Below are 19,720 nucleotides of genomic sequence, written 5' to 3'. Positions count from 1 at the left end.
AGAGAGAAGCCCCCCCCTGCCAGGGCACAGGTATCTCCGTAAATAAATATGGCCGTGGTGGGTAGTGGTTACAAAAATACACTCTATCGGCGTCGGGGCAGGTTAACGGGGCGTCAGCGGGCGGCGGATTAATGTGCTTGAGGGGGGGGAGACCCCCACGGAAGGAGGGCGCAGGAATCCATCGCTTCCCGCCAGCGCCGCAGCCCTCCCATGAGTCAGGGGTTTTCCCCGCAGGGAAAAAAAAATGCTGAATCCGGAGCAGATCATAAAGCGGCTTTTCCAGAACAAATCTTTTCGTAAAGGCATTCGTCCAGAGGAACGTATTTTCCCAGCTTTAGATCCAGAAAATACAACCGGTCCGAGGTTGTATCGAATCCTTCCCTCTGTAAGCGGGTTTTCTGAATCTTAAATGTACCTTCAAAAAGAGGAAAATAAACAAATTATAGATATTTGGCAGCAAAAAGCCTGCTTAAAGCGAGGAGGAAATGTCACGGGTGGTGTTTTCTTTCTACTGCATGGTTTTGCCTAAGAATTTTAGCAACTCGTTAACCGTCCCTCATCGTTAGGGGAGTTCTTACAGCAACTTGGTGCAATTTTTACTCCTCCTCAGGCAGAGGCTGGTAAAAGAATCGGGTAAAATTCCTGGAAAATGGAAAAGAGAAACCGCAACAGCCAATTAGCGTCTGACCGGGCCGATAACGCACTGGAATAAAACCCTGGGAAGGGGAACGGAGGGTGGATGAGATATAGATAGATATAGAGGAATGGGACCCCTCTTTCTTTTGAATAAAGGCCTGGAACGAGCTGATTTCTTTTGAAGACTTCACTAAATATCATCATTTTGACTAGCGCTGCTTCCGCACCCGCCGTGCTCGAAGCTGGGAGAGGGTTTGTTGGTGGTTTTTTTTTTTTATTGCCCCGAAGCAGACAAAAAGGCCGGGAGGCTGCCGCGGGGAGCGGATACCTGTGGTGTCGACCTGGGGGAGGAGGCGGAGGAAGACGGGCCGGGCGTAGGGGGGCAGCACCTTCTGCAGCTCCTGGTAGAGGACGTTGGGGTTGACTTTAGCCGTGGGGTCGGCGATGGCCGCCATCCCGGCTTTGCCCTCCACCCCTGAAAGAGAGGAGCAGAGCGCGGAAATAAGGAACTTTGAGGAGATGCAGGTGTTTCCCCACCACCACCCCGTGTCTCTTCAACGGTGAAGCGCAAACGTGCTGAGGAAAACCCGATTTCATAGCAGAGGCTCACTGCCAACGCGTCCCCTCAGCCCTTAGTCGCGGCCGCCCCCCCTCAAGGCTGACCCAATTCTCCTTTTCTCCAGGTTTCTCTCACATTCACCATGATAAAAACTCAAGGCCGAGTGCCACCAAGGGCACCTTCCCGGCCAACACGCCCACAACACGCACTCTGTTCCGTCGCTGCGCCCTCAACCCCCGGCTCCTCCGTGACTCCAAGATAAACCATCCTGGGCTGCCATCCCCCGCAGGGCGAGGGGGGGGATTCTGCCCCTCTGCTCCGCTCTGGAGAGACCCCCCACTGCAGCGCTGCCTTCGGCTCTGGGGCCATGGGAAGGACGCGGAGCTGTGGGAGCGGGGCCAGAGGAGGCCCCGGAGACGGTGGGAGGGCTGGAGCCCCTCTGCTGTGGGGCCGGGCTGAGCTGGGGGGGTTCAGCCTGGAGAAGAGAAGGCTCCGGGGAGACCTTGGAGCCCCTTCCAGTCCCTAAAGGGGCTCCGGGAAAGCTGGGGAGGGACTCTGGATCAGGGAGGGGAGCCGTGGGACAAGGGGGAATGGTTTTAAACTGAAAAAGGGGAGATTTTGGTTAGATATTAGAAGAAATTCTTCATGTTGAGGGGGGTGAGCCCCTGGCCCAGGTTGCCCAGAGAAGCTGTGGCTGCCCCATCCCTGGAGGGGTTCAAGGCCAGGTTGGACGGGACTTGGGGCAACCTGGGCTGGTGGGAGGTGGCCCTGCCCAGGGCACGGGGTGGCACTGGGGGATCTCTAAGGTCCCTTCCCACCCAAACCATTCCACGATTCTATTTACGGGCCCACACACCCACGGAATGGTCTTTTCACCCCAAGAGCTTCTGCAAAGCTCACGTCACAAAAACCTTCCCTTTTATAAGACAGAAGTGACGATTGCGCCACTGGATCTCCAGTTATTTCTACTGCTCAGAATAAACGCATCAAACCCCACCCTTTGACTCTGGTGTATCTTTTCATTCCCGGGTGCCTGGTTACAACAGAGGGGACCGATTTCCACCCGTTCTGACACACATCTGGTACGTTTGCCTAATATTTTTCTTTCTCCCCAAGTCCCGAGAGCTCCGACTCGACGTTTTACCCGGAACTTCCACTCCGTACACCGCAACGTCCGTCTGGTTGAGGATGTGACTCAAGGCTCCCTCCACCTCGGTGGTGGAGACGTTCTCCCCTCGCCATCGGAAGGTGTCCCCGCTGCGATCTTTGAAGTACATGTAACCGAGCTCGTCCATCACCAACACGTCTCCTGGAAGGGGGGGAGACACCAAAAACCACCTCGGGACTCGCGTTCGTTAGCGCGGGGCTGCCCTGCCACCCTCTTCTTCCCAGGAGAGCACAGAAACGCCTTGGTGGCTTCCCACCGCTGTGCACCGCACCTCCTCGTTAGCGGAGAGAGGCAGCAGTAGGAAAAGGACAGGGGAGGAAAAAAAAAAAAAAAAGTCGTCCCTCCCTCTTCGAAGTGTTCATTTTTTGCTAAATCCAGAGCAGCTCAACAGCTGGCAACTTCAAAACACTAACGCATCTGTTCATCAGAGAATCATTTACGTCGGAAAAGACCTTTAGGATCAGCTCATCAATATTGAAAGGGCGGGTGTAAAGAGGACGGGGCCAGACTCTTTCCAGCCGTGCCCAGCGACAGGACAAGGGGCAATGGGCACAAACTGGAACACGGGAAATACGGGAAATTTCACTTTGTGGTTGGCAGAGCCCTGGCACAGGCTGTGCCCAGAGGGGCTGCGGAGTCTCCTGCTCTTGGAGATATTCCAAACCCGCCTGGACGCGTTCCTGTGCCGCCTGCTCTGGGTGACCCTGCTCCGGCAGGGGGTTGGAGGAGATGATCTCCAGAGGGCACTTCCAACCCCGACCGGTCTGTGATTCCTCTCACAAATCCCGGGATTTCGGCCTCTCAAGACCACCTCTGCGGCAGGAACGCCCGCAATACCTGAAAGGTACGCCTGGTCCCCTTTCCGAAGCACGTTGTAAGCGATCTTCTTGTTGGTGGCACTCTCGCTGACGTAGCCGTCGAAGCGACGCAGGGGATCCTGCTGGTTGATCTGACCGACCAGCAGCCCGGGCTCTCCTGCAGGGAACGGCAGCAAGGCAAGGTGACGCCGACGCATCACGCCAACCTAAACTTCGCGCCCACCAAAAGATGTTCAGTTGTTGAACCGATCCATTTTTGGAGGAAAGGACTGAAGCGGAAACCCGTGCACAACACTAGAAACCCCTTAAACCAGCCAGAGCTTATTAGATATATATTTTTAGAACAAAAAGCGGCAATGGATTGGTTTGAGTTAACTCTCACCTGGGCGACAGGGGATACACAGCCCCCTGGAATCCCGGATCAGCTCCATCGTGTCCTCGTTTACCTTCACCAAACGAATGGGATAAACATTGGGCAAAATCCGACTGTTGAAGCCACAGGCACCGACCTTCCAAAAGACAGGAAAAAAAACAAAAACCAAAACCAAACCAGTTAAGATTTTCCCCACGTTTTTGTGCACGTCACCTCTAATTACCAATTTATCTCCCTGCGAAAAAACGAGGAGGCGTCAGGGAAGCCAGCAGAGGTTTTTCTCCCTTCTGTGCTGCCTCCCAGCCCCTCGCAGTACCCTCCTCCTCCTCACCTTCCCGTCCAGGTTGGCAATGCTGCAGTTGCACTCCGTGGCTCCGTAGAACTCTCCGATCTGCTTAACTCCGAAGCGCTTTGTGAAGTCCTCCCATATGGTGGGTCTCAAACCATTGCCCACCGCCAGCCGCACGCAGTGTTGGGTTTCTGACTCTCGGACCGGCTGATTCAGAAGATACCTGCAGATTTCCCCGATATACTGAATAATCTGAAGCAGTAAACACAAAAACATAGCTCAGGCTTCAGGCGACGCTTACAACGCCCTGGAAAAAGCCGACCACGAGGCCACCGGCGCCAGCGTACCTCGTGGAGCGAGACGCATCAGGCATTTTAATAAACTGTGAGGTTTGGCAAGTTCAAGGTGGGATTTTTCACCACAAAAGATAAAACCAGGGCCCCCTGGAACCCACCAGAAAAGAGCACGGGAGGGATCCCTCAGCGTGAATGAAGATATTGATATAAAGAAAAACCCTTGTGCTTTAATAGGTGACTAAAAAAGCTCTGAAAGATTTGGGGTCAATCGTAAACGAACAGCTTGACCCAGCAAAAGGCAGCCCGCGCGGAGATCCAATTACCAGCTATAAATACTGCCGGGGTGGGAAGGGCAAGATAAACGCCAGGGAGGAGAAAGCTGCTTAAATTAGAAGGTAATGTTGACACAAAGACAAATAGATGTTTATGGGCTATGAACCGCCAAGAGAATTCCTCTGCAGGGATTCCTAACACGGATGAATTCTGGCAGAGCTTTCCCACAACAGTAAGGGATGCAAATTCACATTTTCAAAGCTGGTCTTGACAACCGCGCAACGAGGAAGCAGGAAAAGCCGGATGAAAGACCTTTCCTAGAGTCCTGCACGCCTAAAGCGGCACTGGCAACCCGAAGACGCCTTTGCGCGGGCACCTCCATGTCTGAGAAGGGACAGGGAATTATCTGGAGGTCACTAATTAAGCAGCGAACCCGGCGCTCTGGCGTGGAGCACCAAAGAGCCCTCACCGTGCATCTGTATTTCGCGCAGTCGTCCCAGAAGCGACTGGCCGAGAACTTCTTCCTGATCACCACGGTGAGGCCGTGGATTAGACACTGGCCAACTCCCATGATGTTACCTGGAAAAGAAGGATCGCGGGGAAAGCTCCCACCATCCCGGGGCCGTTCGGTCCCAAGGATGGACGAAGGAGCAGCCAAGGGGGAGGCCGCCTCCCAGGAGGAGGACGCTTACCTGCAGAATGATAGAGGGGGAGGCAGTTGTAGAGGACGTCCTCTGGGTGCATTTTGTAGGCGTAGTAACCGAAGGCAGCGATACGGTAATACCTGCAAGAAGGCAGCGCAGGCTGAGCGAGCGAGGAAGGTAAAACCTGGGGCTTCGCGATGAGAAAAGCGCCTCCAGAGGGAAGCACCTCCTCGGGTCCTCACCTGCTGTGCACCACGATGGCAGCTTTGGGCATTCCCGTGGTTCCTGAAGTGTAGATGTAGAAGAGCCGATCTAGAAGAACAGAAACGGGCATCAGACAGACCCTTCCCAACGGCTTGAGAAAAGCCCCACAGGGTTTGGTTTGCGTTTTAGGCTTTGTTTGCAGAGGAACGGCTTCGAACGGGTGACAGCGCAGGGGACAGTCAGCTGCGAAGGCCGACACAAGCGCGGAGTTGCAGCCCGATGGAGAATCTCCCTGTCGTCCACAACGGCAGATACAGGAACGTGTAACGAAGAGTTTGCAGAGCTCTGAGAACCCAACCTGTACGCCTTTACGCAAATCATCCTGGGACTAGATTAACTCCCCAGGTCGGACATTAACTCCAACCAGTCTAGAGGGAAGGTCTCAGCCTGCGTCTGAAGGTGGGGCAGGTATCTAAGGCTGTGATTGAAAAAGAAATAATAATCTAAAGGAAAAGCTTCTAGCAGTATCACTAAACAAAGTACGAAAACGGAGCCTCACGCCTCAGGGATCTCAGATGCTCTTAATTGTCTTAAAGTAGGGAATACAGACTGGAGGCCAGCTAGCGTCTTCCCTTCCTGAATCCCAAATCCACCAAAACGCCTCTTCCCCACAGCCCTATTACAAGGAAAGATTTTAATTACACCACGAGTCAGCCGCGGGGGAAGGTAATACAGGCTGTCAAAGGCTACAGACAAAGTGGACAGACCAATCTCCTCCTCCAGGTACTAAATACATGAGGCACATAAAGCTCGGAAATCTCAAACAATGAGAGACTTAACCCAGAGTACCCTGGAACCAGGATTTGTTTCTTTTTTCCTTTCCCCCCCCCACTCCTTTCTTCTATTTGTGAGCCCAAACTGGGTTGATTTAATCCCCCCATCTTGCTTAGTTTTCTCATTTTGCTGTCGCCTGGTCCAGCTCTCGCACACATCGCGTGGAGAAATAAAAATCGTCGATAAAATTACCATCTAAACCTTTGACTGGAATCTGAGCCGGGGGCGATTTCGAGGCGGTGCTCAGAAGAGGATCCAGATGTTTGGTCTCCACAGGAACGACACCCGGGTTGTAGTCACCGGAGCAGAATTTTGCCATGTTCTTCCCCAACATCCCGTTCACTTCGGATATTGCTGCAAGACAAAGCAAGTGGCTTTCGCAACAAACAGAACGCTCTAGGCAGCGGCAAGAATAATCTGTGTAACGTCTTATTGTGCCCCAAAACCACGGAAGGACCTGAAGAACCTTTCAAATACTTATGTCGCACCCGACAACACCTGCATCAGTGCGGTCAGACTGACCTGGGCCCAGTAAAAGCCCTAACAAAAAAAAACCTACGTGAAATTGCCTCTCCCCATGACCACATCATGATCTTCAAATGATCCAGAACGGTTCCAAGGAGACAATTCAGAATAATAAACCATTGGCTGTAACAATAATCATCATTAACAGGGTTCATTAGAGAAGTAGGGGTGTATTTAAAAATCAGCAGCTGCTAACAGACCTATCCCGCAGCAGAAAGCACGGCAGCAAGCAAAGAGTATTAACAGAGCAAAAGAGAAAAATACGCCTTGGGGCACGTATCGCCTCTTCTCGATGAAGCACAAGGCTCCTGATGCAGCTCTGACAAATCAAACGAAACAAGAGCAAATCAGCGAGATCGGTTCAGGCACCCCGAAATCAGGAAGATGCCGGCAGATGGAACCGAGCTCCCGAACGCTCTCCTCAAAACACCGCTCCTCTTTTAGCCTCGGGTACTAACTGAACGCTTCTGCCTTTTGTAATCGGGAGATTTACCATTTTCCCTAGCTTTTACTACAGCCAGCTGCCTTTTTGTTTTTAGTTTTACTCAATCTCTGCCTCCTTCAAGACCAAGCGAACGGTTCCCGAGTTGCCCACGAGGCGCACGAACACCCAAAGGGCTCACCTGAAGACAGCTCCCCTCCGAAGATCACGGCTTTCGCACCCGACGTCGTCACGCAGTAAACCAGAGAATCCAAGCGCAAGTTGAAGTTGATTAGCGCCGCCTCGATGCCGATTTTTGCCATCCCTAGCCAGAGGCCGACAAACTCGGGGCGGCTCTCCATGAAGATGGCAATGACGTCCCCCAGCCGGAAGCCTTGCTGGTAGAAGTAGTTAGCCACGGCGTTGGAATACTCATCCAGCCTCCTGAAGGTCCACTGCTCCCCAGTGGCCTCGTAAATCAGGGCCACTTTGTCAGGGTGCCTGCGGACAACATCCTGGAACATCTTGGGGATGGTGCTTTTGGCTTTTTGATGCCTTCGCAACTTGTACTTGACTCGTAACAGCACCGAGAGGCCGCTGCAGCAAAGAAAGAGCAGAAAAAACCCTTAATTTTCAGCACAATTTCCGAACTAGAAGGGATGTGGGCAGGACACACGTGCTCCACACGTGCCCTTGTGTCCTCCTCCCCTTGGACAGTCGAAATGTCACCCTGAAACTGGAACTTGGAGTCACTGCTGCTCTACAGCAAGGGACGGCTATTTTAACATTATGGTAAATAAACAGTATACAACAACTCTTCCGGTACTTTCCACGCTATAAAACACAGTGAATCCATCTTCACATCGACACTGATTCAAACAAGAGGGTAAATGACATTTTTTCCCTGATGTTTTGTGCCATCCTAAAAAACCAGGACCCGGCAACCATTGTTTTTAGCTCGAATGGGAGCAACACGCTTCGGGCGGGAAGCGCCTTTCTTGCCAGGACATTTCGCAGCATCTTTGCGCAATTTCTTACAATTCAGGATCCGCAAGCGCTAAAAGGACAAAGACAACCCAGGTCCTTTGATAACAACAACGTGTGGCTTTGGCTCCAAGAAAACAAAGCCAGAGGCTTCCCCTTTCACCCAGGAGAGGAGAGGACTCGGGTGCGTTGCTCGCAGGCGTGTTTTCCTGTGAGTCAGTCTCTGCCGCAGTCCTGGGAGGATAGGAAGCAAGGCTATCTGAATGCTACCAGGCAGAAAGCATAAATTTTAATAATAATTAATAAATAATTCTTGGGTGGCGAGCTCCTTTAAAGACGGTGGTGCCTTATCAAGGAAAGAATTACTGCCTCTGTGGATACCCGATACCACAAAAAGCAAATGCTCAATAAAAGAACAAACCAGATTGTTCTAATGGGCCTGCTTTTTATTTCCCCTCCCCCCCCTTCCGTAATTTACATAATTATTTTAAGTCTCCAAGGTAGCAGCTGCAAGTTAAACCTCGACACAGTTCAAGCTGGATGGCAGCGAAAGTTGTTGTCTGAAATTCAGCTGTCTCGTGTTGTCCTGGAGGAAACTATCTTTAGGGGCGCGCTGGCTCTCAGTTATAACTTAGATACGAAAATAAATTTATTAGATAAAATTACTACCATAACACCGCCAGCGAAACGAGGACAGCAGGTCTGGGGATCCTGTTTCCTTCCCGGAGGTAGGACGATGGAGGCGGTAATTTTCCACCATTAAAATAGGAAACTGTTGTGCAACAAGGCTTTGGAAGAAGCCCCAGAAACTTGAAAGGTCATTTAATATTAGCACGTAAAAAAAAAAAAAACAAAACCACCAACAACCCTGCAAGTCTCACGACTGGGTGTCACGAGCAGGAGCCTCACTCGGCGAAGGCTGGCAGGCGGGGGAAGGGTGCGCTTCAGAAACGAGCTGTTGGCAGTGGTCAGGCCGAGCGGGGTGACCTTACCCCGCGCCGTGCCAAATACAGAACAGAGGAGCCTTTTCACTGCTGAGCTGCACTTTCCAGATACTTAAAGGGCTTTATTCTGCCCGGTTTATTTGCTGCCGTTATTCCCAGCTTGCCGGGCAATCGGGAGGAAACAGCTCTTCAAAGCAGAGTGACAGCCACAGCGAAGCTGGCAATCGCAGGAGCCCTAAATCCTTTGGAATAAAGGCACATCCTCGTGAAGGCCTGAAAAACACCAAACTAAATGCGATGGCGAGGGACTCCCAGGAGATGGGGAAGCTGTGGGAGACTTACTGCTCTTTATACCGCAACCCCTTAGTTTAGACTACGTATTTTAAGACGGATCGACCCTCTCTTTAAGCTCAGTGACTCCTCTTCCACGGGTGAGCCGTGGCGTGCATCCCACGAGCATCCCATGTCCGTTTGCTCGCTCCCTTCCAGGTTGAGCCCTTCCAACCGCCGTCTGCGTGCAGGGAGGCCAGCGAGTAAAAACGGTTAAAACCCAACATGGCTCAGGTTTAAAGGCAGCGACCTCGACCTGCCGCTGGCCCTCGCCCCTTAGAATCGCAGGATGGTTTGGGTTGGAAGGGAACTTTAGAGGCCATCGAGTCCCACCCCTTGCCATGAGCAGGGACGTCTCTACCCAGCCCAGGTTGCTCCAAGCCCCGTCCAACCTGGCCTTGAACCCCTCCAGGGATGGGGCAGCTGCAGCTTCTCTGGGCAACCTGGGCCAGGGGCTCACCACCCTCAACGTGAAGAATTTCTACATCTGGTCTAAATCTCCCCTTTTTCAGTTTAAACCCATCCCCCCTCGTCCCACGGCTCCCCTCCCTGCTCCAGAGTCCCTTCCCAGCTTTCCCGGAGCCCCTTTAGGGACTGGAAGGGGCCCCAAGGTCTCCCCGGAGCCTTCTCTTCTCCAGGCTGAACCCCCCCAGCTCAGCCTGGCCCCACAGCAGAGGGGCTCCAGCCCTCCCAGCATCTCCGGGGCCTCCTCCGGCCCCGCTCCCACAGCTCCGCGTCCTTCCCATGGGCCCAGAGCCGGAGGCAGCGCTGCAGGGGGGTCTCCCCAGAGCGGAGCAGAGGGGCAGAATCCCCCCCTCGCCCTGCTGGGGACGGTGGCCCAGGTTGCCGGTGGTTTTCCGGGCTACCAGCGCACGTTGCCGGCTCAGGGCCGGCTTCCCCCCTCCCTCCAAAGCTGGCGGGGGGCTGCGATGTACCGGGTCCCCGCTCCCCCCCCATCCCCCCCCCCCGGGCTCCGCACTCACAAGAGGTCCCTCGGCGCCGTCCTGTAGATCAGCCGCAGCAGCCGCCATCCCCCGCCGCCCAGGCAGACGCCCAGCGTGGCGGCCAGGCTCCATGGCCAGGGAGCCCCCAGCAGCCGCAGCAGCCCCAGGGAGCCCAGGGAGGCGGCGCAGACCCCCGCCGGGTGCATGGGGCCAGGGGAGGAGGCCGCCCCGGGCCGCCCCCGCCGCCGCCGCCCGGCCCCGGCCCCGGTCCCGGTCCCGGTCCCGGTCCCACCGGCTGCGCCCGCTCCCGCCTCAGCCGCCGCCTGAGGTGAAGCCCCGCCCCGCACGCACTCATCACTGAGGGGAGGGGCAGGACGGCGGGAAGCGCGGGTTTCTATTGGCTGAGAGCGCGGCTGCCGGGCTGGGATTGGGCGAGGCGGGAGGCGCAGGGGGGACGTCGCGGCGGAGGGGCGGGGCGAGGCGCCGGTGCCCGTGCCGGGTGCTGAGCGGGGCGGCCGGGACTGACAAAACCGGGGCGGGGGGGGTGTGGGAGGTTGGGGTGTGTCTGTGCCCGCGCCCGCCCCGGGGTAACGGATGGTGGGGAAATTCGTTCGTGTCCGCACCGGGACCGGCACTGCTCGGGACACGCACACCCGGGATCCGTACACCCGGGGACCCGCACAACCGGCACGCCCCGGGAGCCGCACCCACGGGACACGCACACCCGGGACCGGCATCTCCGGGATCCGTACACCCGAGACCCGCACATCCAGCTTCCATGGCCCGGGAACGGCACCCCCTGGACCCCACGGCCCCGGGACCCACATAACCGGGTTCCCACGGCCCCCCCGCACACGCGGGACCGGCACCACCCGGGGCTCCGTGGCACCAGCACCGACACACCCGGGTTCCCACGGCCCGGGACCCACATAACTGGGTTCACACGGCCCCCCCGCATCCCCCGGTCCATCATGGCCCAGACCCGCACCGCCCACGTTCAACCGGCCCGGGCCCCGCACCCCCGGGACCGGCACTCCCCACGTTCCCGCGGCCCGGCACCCGCACCTCCAGGTCCCGCACTCCTAGGATCGGACCGGCACGTCCCGGGACCGGCACTGCCCACGTTCCCACGGCCCGGGACCCGCACCCCCGGGACCGGCACGGCCCAGGACCCGCACCCACCTGAGACCCGCACCCTCGGGTCCGGCATCCCCGGGACCGGCACGGCCCGGGACCCGCACCACCCGCGTTCCCGTGGCCCTGACCCCGCACACCCCCGGGTCTGTCACCGCCCCCCCAGGCACTGACCTCCCCTTTAAGCCGATTACCGGAGGCTCCGGGCTCATCAATAAACGCCGCCGGCGGGGGCAGGGAGCCGGGGGGGCTCCGGGGAGCTCCGCATCCCTTCCCACCACCAAGAGCTCACCGTGGGCCACCGGATCGGTCCATCGGCATCGCCCATGGCCGCCCTCTTCACCGGGAAGGTCCTGACGGGCAACCGGGAGCGGGACGAGGTGGAGACGGAGCGGGAGCTGGGCCTGGCGCTGGAGAACAAGGTGCTGCTGCTCTATTTCGGGTCGGGGCAGTGCCCGCGGTGCCGGCAGTTCGCCCCCATCCTCAAGGATTTCTTCCTCCGTTTGACCGACGAGTTTTACGTGGAACGGGCATCGCAGCTGGTCCTGGTGTACGTGTCGCGGGACGAGACGGAGGAGCAGCAGAGCGCGTTCCTCAGGAGCATGCCGAAACGCTGGCTGGCCGTTCCCTTCGGGGACGCCTTCAAAAGGTACGCGTCCCCCCCCCCGCCTTTATTTTTAGATATTTAGGCTCTTTTTCCAGATGTTTTCCCTCGTTTTCAGTCCCCGCTGCAGCGGTCAGCGCGGTGTTTTAAGGGAAAAAATACCAAAGCTGTTTGGCTGCACCTATTTATAAAGCAGAAGGAATATTTCCTCTTCCTTCCTTCTTGCTTTTTGCTGATATCTCTGTATTCTGATATTATAACGCACTATTTATAACTCGAAAAGCTGCGTCAGCCGTGGGCCCCCCCCCCCAGGCAGGAGACGTAGTGTGAAAGATGGATGCAGCCAGGCGGGTTGGAAGCGCTCGGCGTGTTTACTGTAACCTCATTAGCGACAGAACGAGCTGCGATTAACACCCAGAATTATTTCCAGCTCCTTTTGAGGGCGAACTGGAGCAGGTTAAAATTTCAAGCGGCCTAAAACTGGTCCCAGCCGCCGACCTGCACCTCCCGTACCCCGGGGTGATGTCCAAACCCCCGGCCCCACAGAGATCCGCGCCAGGCTCTAATTAGCAGCGACGGGCAAACGAGCGGGTTACAATCAGCGAATGGGCTCTGTGTAACCCTGCACTGGGACAGCCGCGGGAATCCTGCCGGGTGAGGAGGATGAGGAGTGTCAAGGAGGATGAGGAAGCCGCAAGGAGGACAGGGAGAGGATGAGGAGTGTTGATGAGGATGAGGAATGGGGAGGAGGATGAAGAAGCAGTGAGGATGATGAGGAAGCAGCGAGGATGATGAGGAAGCAGCGAGGAGTATGAGGAGCAGGGAGGAGGATGAGGAAGCGGGGAGGAGGATGAGGAAGCGGGGAGGAGGATGAGGAGCAGTGAGGAGGATGAGGAGAGGATGAGGAGTGTCAAGGAGGAAGAGAATAGGATGAGGAAGCCGCGAGGAGGATGAGGAGCAGGGAGGAGGATGAAGAGTGGGGAGGAGAATTAGGAAGCGGTGAGGAGGATGAGGAGTGTCGAGGAGGAAGAGAAGAGGATGAGGAAGCTGCAAGGAGGATAAGGGTGGGGAGGAGGACGAGAAAGCCGCAAGGAGGATGAGGAGCATCAAGGAGGACAAGGAGTGGCGAGGAAGATGAGGAGCAGCGAGGAGGATGAGGAGAGGATGAGGAGCGGGGAGGAGGAGGAGGAGTGTCAAGGAGGATGAGGAGAGGACGAAGAGTGTCGAGGAGGATGAGGAGAGGGGAGGAGGATGAGGACTGACATGGAGGGTGAGGAGAGGATGAAGAGTGTTGAGGAGGATGAGGAGCGGTGAGGAGGAGGAAGAGGGGAGGAGGATAAGGAAGCAACGAGGAGGATGAGGAGTGGTGAGGAGGATGAGGAGAGGATGAGGAAGCAGCGAGGATGATGAGGAAGCAGCGAGTATGATGAGGAAGCAGCAGGGAGTATGAGGAGCGTTGAGGAGGATGAGGAGCGGTGAGGAGTGTCGAGAAGGATGAGGAGTGTCAAGGAGGATGAGGAGAGGATGAGAAGTGTCAAGGAGGATGAGGAGCGGGGAGGAGGATGAGGAAGCAGCGAGGAGGATGAGGCTCCCTCGCCGATTTGAGGTTTCCGCCCCGTTTTTGCCCCGCAGGGACCTGGAGCTGCGCTTTGGCGTCTCCGAGGTGCCGGTGGTGGTGGTGCTGAGGCCCGACGGGGAGGTGATCGTCGGCAACGCCGTGGACGAGATCCGGCGCGTGGGACCCGCTTGCTTCCGAAACTGGCAGGAAGCCGCCGAGCTGGTGGACCGGAATTTTCTCTTGGCGGAGGATTTTGATGAGTTGAGCAGGAGGAGCATCACCGACCCCTTCCGCCGCCTCAAGTACAAGGTGGAGAAGACGCCGGAGGAGAAGAAAAAGGGGAGGAAAGAGGACGGTGAAGAGTCTCCTTAGGAGCCGGTCGGGGTCTCTGTCCCCACCCGCCATCTCTGGATCAGCAACGTCTCTCTCTATTCTAGAATTGCGCCAAAAATCACCTTAGTTTTCCAAAAATTGAATTGTTTTAAGGCAAATGCGCTCTACTCCTGCGCATGGCTGTTCATACCCGGAAAATTGGTTGGCGTAATAAGGATATTCCGACCTCGACTGAAGTACATTTTCTTTTTTGCACCCTGGGACCTAGAGTAGTAAAAAAAATCCTCACGGTGACGGTGACGTCTTTGTCACGTATTTACCAAAAAAGTTAGAAGAAAACTAACCGCCAGAGGCCGGCATTCAGTGAATGACTCGCTAAAGAGATCTAAAAATGTGAATTGCATTAAAAAAAACCCCCAAGCGCTGCCACGGGGGTACGGAGAGGCTGTGGGAAACGGCAGCGGGAACAGAATCCCTCTGAGAAGCCGATACGGGGAGGGGTTTTTTTTTGGGAGACAGACGCCCACGCGCTAAGTGAGAAATCTCTCGCGTCACTGCTCACGTTACGCTGCTGAAAAGTGAAGGTTTTGGACAAATCCTGCCGAGGAGCAGGTTGTTCCGTGGCCGGAGCGCAGCGGTGCCGTGCTGGTGACCTGCCACCTCTCGTTATCTGCTCACGGCCGTTGCCGTCTCCGGCAGCAGAGAGCCCGGCAGCGATCCGTCGGGAAGCCGAATCCCATCCCAGGCGGAAGATCCGCCTGTCCCAATCCTGCCGGGGCTGCGCACATCCTTAGCGAACATCGCTCCTCTCTGTCCTCTCAAATCCAACAGATTTGTACGAAACCGACTCTCTCCGTAGCCAAAAATCTCATTTACGGAGCCTGCGGGGAATCCTGCCGCGCGCATCCCCCTTCTTTCCCGAATCAAGGGGTCTAAAAAGCAGGAGAAAGGGGGAAAGGGAGCATTAATTTGCTCAGGTTTGGTCCTGTATCGGCGGGGAGCTGAGCAGAGGGTTTAGAAAAGCTTTGCTGGATCCACGAAGGATCTGGGAAGGGAAGCGCATGTCGGAGACAGACAGAGGCTCGTTCGACTTGTTTTCTCACTTCATCTTCCCCCTCTTCGCCCAGCAAGTCCGACAGGTAGAGGAGGGAGGGAGGAGAAGTCCCATAAAACAAACGGTTGGGAGGAGACTCCGCGCCGGGCAGAAGAAGGGCATTTCCTTCGGGATGCTCTACGGCGCATGGACGTCGCGTGAAAAGGCACAAATCGCACCCAAAAGAGCTTTCAGGCGGAGGAGCGAAGCTGTGCTGGCTGGCGGCCGCTGACGAAGCAATATCCCATTTGCCTCGGGCCACGTCCTGTGTTTAAAAAAAAAAACAACCCAGTTATAAATGACAAATTGGGAGCAACGGGAGGGAGGCAAAGGGCAACGTTTTTGGCCGTTATCAACCGGCTGTTTCTCGTTCCCACAGAACAACATTTTATTGACATTCCGTGTCAATAAAAGGACATTCTCCACCCGAATTTACGTAAAGGCCAATAATATTAAAAGTGGAGCTGTACCAGCCCCGCCCGTTTTTTAACTTAACCACCAAATTTTCCTCCGTACAAAACCAAAAGTTGCCCTTTTCTTGGTGGTTGTGTGAAAGAACCGGCCAAGGAAGGGAGACCGGGTGACGGCGAGAAGTGAACCTGCCAGCGCGGGACACCATCGCCATCATCACCGTAGAGAGAAACAAGTGCTTTAGTTTCTCTGCTTGATTTTCTGGATTATTTTTTTTATATTTTTTCACCCAGTAAAAGAAGCCGTAACGCTTAGGAGCGTGCTTTAGACGACAGCGAGAGATGGAGTCGCTCTTTCCTCGTAATTAATAAAGCTTGGCAATACGGCACGAGACGTTCCTCAGCACCAGAAGGACACGGAGCTGTGGGAGCGGGGCCGGAGGAGGCCCCGGAGATGCTGGGAGGGCTGGAGCCCCTCTGCTGTGGGGCCGGGCTGAGCTGGGGGGGTTCAGCCTGGAGAAGAGAAGGCTCCGGGGAGACCTTGGAGCCCCTTCCAGTCCCTAAAGGGGCTCCGGGAAAGCCGGGAAGGGACTCTGGATCAGGGAGGGGAGCCGTGGGACGAGGGGGGGACGGTTTTAAGCTGAAAAAGGGGAGATTTTGGTTAGATATTAGACGAAATTCTTCACGTTGAGGGTGGTGAGCCCCTGGCCCAGGTTGCCCAGAGAAGCTGTGGCTGCCCCATCCCTGGAGGGGTCCAAGGCCAGGTTGGCCGGGGCTTTGGGCAACCTGGGCTGGCGGGAGGTGGCCCTGCCCAGGGCAGGGGGTGGCACTGGGTGGCCTTTAAGGTCCCTTCCAACCCAAACCATTCCATGATTCTAGGATAATAGTTGGGAAGCCAAGAAAAGAACATCACCAGGCAGCGCGTGGGCTGGAGTCGCTGCAGATGGGAGAACAAGGGGAGGCAGCGGAGAATCGGAGAATCATTTTTGGTTGGAAGAGACCTTTAAGCTCATCAAGTCCCAGCGATGCTCCAAAAGACGCTGCGCCTGGTGAGCGAGCGCAGCGTTGAGCTTCACGCTGGCGGCGAGGAGCAGAGCAACCCTACAAAAAACCAGCCGCAAACATTATTTCTTCATTTCTAGTTCCGTCAGAGATGAAAATCCTCCCAGTTGACGGATCCTATGCCGTTTTTAAGACGTTTAGCCCTGCTTTCATGCGTGGGGCTTATTATTTCTATTTATAGGACACAGAACAAAGGGTGTTTAGATGCTTAGGGCAGTATCTAAGCGTCCTTTAGTGCAAATAAGCAATTTCTGATGTAATTACTTTCTCAAACGTGCCACCTTACAGTTGGTCTGTGTAATTTTTGGGAATAATCCCACGTAATTTGTTGCTTTACCTTTTCCCCGTGCCGGGCACAACCTCCTCGCAAAGGGCCTTCCCGTTCCGTAAAAAGAAAAAAATATCCCGGCGCGGGCGGAACGCCGCAGATGCCTGAGGAGTTTCGGACAGCAGAGAGTTAACGAAAGGCGGGCAGGAGGACGGGTCTGATGCAGCAGATAGGCTGGGAAGTGAGTAATTTCACAACTCCCAAGAGGAATGTGGAAAATCCGCACGGCCTGACACCTGCCCCAAGGTTGCAGACTCGTCTCTCTCTCTCGTCCCACGCAGGCTGCGCGTAGCAGCGGAGGCACCGAGGGTTCGGAGATTCGGGAGCCCGATGCAGCGGGGACATCGGCAACGGCTCCGTTTTCTGGTTTCACCAGCAAACACCGGCGCTTGGGGTAAACCCAGGGGTTTCTCAGGAGAGGCGATGGCTTTCTCCCCGTCCGTGATTTAGCTGAGGAAGGACAACGAAAGCGATGGAAGGCGCTCTCTACAGCTCGCCGAAACCAACGTTCTTACTTGCAGATAATGTTATGGTAAATAAGAGAGACCGATACGGAAATGCAGCGCTGTTGCATATGGATATTCGGGGCTTGTTTTTGATATCCAAGCCTCGCTAAGAAAAAGTTTCCTAAACTTGGGTTTCCATTTGCTGGGAAGGATGTGAAGAAACTGGATAATTCAAACTTGCTTCGGTCATTTCTCCAAAACCACCGGTTGCAACTCTCCTGAATCGCAAAATGAATAAATGCTGAGAACATGAGAATTCATCCCCTACCTTCCTTTTTTTTCCGAGTGTTTTGTCTCGCCTCTCCAGCGGCCGTTGCAGAATGCTGCTTCGCCGCCTTTCGATGAGGGGGAGCCGGGCTGAGGGCTCACCTGGGGGGTGCGCGCCCCAAAACCCAGCCTGAGAAAAAGGCTCAAGCCACCGGGGAGTCGGGGAAGCTCCGCACCTTGCCATGAACGGGCCGGGAGCCCGGGACAACGCCGCTCCCGCCGGCATCGCAGCCGGATGGCCAGGCAGACGCCTCCCGCCAGGCCACCAGCCCCATGGCCAGCGGCCGGCATTGATCCAGAGTCCTCGGGGCGGCACCGGCCACCCGGACCCCACGGAGGTGTTTCGCGTCACCACACACCTGAGGAACATCGACGGGAAACTTCAGGACTTCCGCGAGCTCTTCCGAAAAGGTAAATATTTTTCAATCCGCTTGTTTGCTTACAAACCCAGCAGATTCTGTTCAGCAGAAGCGATCCTGCCTCATTCTTGCTGCATTATTTATGTAAGACGATGAATTTAGGCAGCCCTCAGACAATTCAGAGTGGCTTCTCGCTGCGCAGATATTTAATTATGTAAACGTCCTTTCCCGTAATGAATTGCATCAATAGATAAAATTTCAGAGCACTTAACCATCTAAGTGCACAGGTTTCCTCCAAAAGCGATGCAAAAACCTTTCGAGTGCCCTTGACGGCAGCTGCAATTACTCACGGGTGAGTTAAACGGGCTGGAAAAAAGGGTGCCCGCGCTGACCCCATTGGGAAAACCGGGATTCCTCGCTGGGAAGGAGTCCGAGTGTCAGGAGAGAAGAGGCTCAAGCTGGAGATGCTCTGGGGAGCGGTGGGAGCCCAAGTCACAGCCTGGAAACGGGCTCCAGAAGAAGTGCCGCGTCCAGCACGTTCCCCTCTCCCCCTTTTCCCCGGAGAGCCTCCGTCCTCGCAGGACGCTCCAGGCTGGAGCCCAATAAATAGACCTAAACTGAGAATTGGGAAAATTATCACAGGCTCGGCGCTGCTCTAGGAGCTGCGGGTTGGCAGCATTAACAAAACCCCTTTAACGACTTGCTGGAAGAAGCAGCCTCCCGGAGGAGAGCCACCCTCCCCACGGAGGCATCCCGAATTCCCTCTGATCCTGCCTGCCCCACCCACGGCCGCAAGCTGTAGCTGGAGGCCACGGTGACGGCCTTCCCCCAGGCACGCCCGACCAGTTGGGTTGGCCACGCTTCTGGAGCCAACCCCTAACCACCGCGGCGCTCTTGGCTTCGAGACGTCGGCTTTTAGCAGCCACCAAACTACATGGAAATTCAACCTGCCTGGGCTGGTTCTTCCGCCGAGCATCTTTCCGAGCGCTCGGCTTGGGACGATGTTCTTCCCACGGAGCTTGGCCTTCGGATGTAAAGACAGGACGATACACGATGCTCCTGCAGAAGGAAGCGGGGACGTTCATCGCTTGGGCTCGTGGAGTAGAACCTGGACAAAAGGCAGCGTGGGGGCTCACGGAGGGTCCTGGCCCCGGTGACCGGGCAATTTCCACATCCATCCCATCGCCGCACGTGGGTTTTCTGCTTGCTTCGGTCTTCGGCATTTCTTATTTTCTGTTTCGTGCAGAACTCGAGTATTTAAGGAACACAGCCGGGTACCCGTACCGCTGTGCTGAAGTGAGCTCCTCCCGGGAGAGGTGAGGAGGAGAGTTTACGCGTGCAAAAAAAAAAAAAAATCATAATTTTTCCCCTTCTTAATTTTAGGAGAAGTTATCTCAGCTTCCGTTGAAGGCAAACTGGCAGAGTTACTGCAAGCCGTCTCCTCCTTCTTGAACACGTATCCTGCTTTGCCCGGGGATGCCGTCCAGCCTGCCGTAGCAACCCTCATCGCCAGTGTCAAGGGTAAATCCACAACCTTCGTGCGCCCCACGAGCGCTGTAGCTCCTGCCCTCTGCTCGGCGGGGACGGAAAGCTTTCAACCGGGCTCAGCACAGGCACGTGGGTCTCCCCGCACACGTCGGTGTCGACACTGAGCAGAAGTCAGGGATCCCCAAGGTTTGTTCTTGCCCGCATCCCCTCCTTAGGGAAGACGGTGCTTTTAAAACGCACGAAAGCGAGATAAAGGCTTAGACACGAGCGCCTTTTATTTGGGTTGGCCATTGTGCTGGCAAACTGCACCTCTCTCTCTGGTTTCCACTAATAAAA

General features: G+C 55.7%; 3 protein-coding genes across 5 annotated transcripts in view; 2 read left to right on the top strand and 1 right to left on the bottom strand.

Moving 5' to 3' along the window:
- Nucleotides 1-252: 252 nt before the first annotated feature.
- Nucleotides 253-10,583, bottom strand: SLC27A1 (solute carrier family 27 member 1). Its single transcript, XM_074567151.1, has 12 exons — nucleotides 10,282-10,583; nucleotides 7,243-7,637; nucleotides 6,287-6,448; nucleotides 5,299-5,368; nucleotides 5,105-5,196; nucleotides 4,882-4,991; nucleotides 3,886-4,095; nucleotides 3,564-3,690; nucleotides 3,201-3,338; nucleotides 2,340-2,504; nucleotides 965-1,111; nucleotides 253-415 (listed from the first exon to the last, which is right to left on the bottom strand). The coding sequence occupies exons 1-12, from the start codon at nucleotides 10,446-10,448 to the stop codon at nucleotides 264-266; spliced, it is 1,935 nt and encodes a 644-aa protein (XP_074423252.1). The 5' UTR covers nucleotides 10,449-10,583; the 3' UTR covers nucleotides 253-263.
- An 803-nt stretch (nucleotides 10,584-11,386) lies between these two features.
- On the top strand, nucleotides 11,387-16,824 carry NXNL1 (nucleoredoxin like 1). Its single transcript, XM_074567150.1, has 2 exons — nucleotides 11,387-12,025; nucleotides 13,613-16,824. Exons 1-2 carry the CDS (start codon nucleotides 11,703-11,705, stop codon nucleotides 13,908-13,910), a joined length of 621 nt encoding a protein of 206 aa, XP_074423251.1. The 5' UTR covers nucleotides 11,387-11,702; the 3' UTR covers nucleotides 13,911-16,824.
- The window catches only part of GMIP (GEM interacting protein), a 27,876-nt gene continuing 22,460 nt past the window's right edge, over nucleotides 14,305-19,720 (top strand). For 2 of the 3 annotated variants that reach the window (XR_012584610.1, XM_074567143.1), the window contains exons 1-2: nucleotides 14,305-17,948; nucleotides 19,280-19,417. Coding sequence is in view for 2 of the 3 variants with exons in the window: in XM_074567143.1 (XP_074423244.1) it covers nucleotides 17,720-17,948; nucleotides 19,280-19,417 (367 nt within the window). In the remaining variant the exon portion in view is untranslated. The remainder of the gene's footprint in view (nucleotides 17,949-19,279; nucleotides 19,418-19,720) is intronic. The other variant, XM_074567144.1, reaches the window with a different exon arrangement.

Source organism: Larus michahellis, chromosome 25 (assembly GCF_964199755.1).
Source record: "Larus michahellis chromosome 25, bLarMic1.1, whole genome shotgun sequence".
In the NCBI taxonomy this organism is placed as follows: Eukaryota; Metazoa; Chordata; class Aves; order Charadriiformes; family Laridae; genus Larus; species Larus michahellis.
The sequence above is the reverse complement of the archived record's forward strand: the minus strand, read 5'-3'. Positions and strand labels throughout refer to the sequence as shown.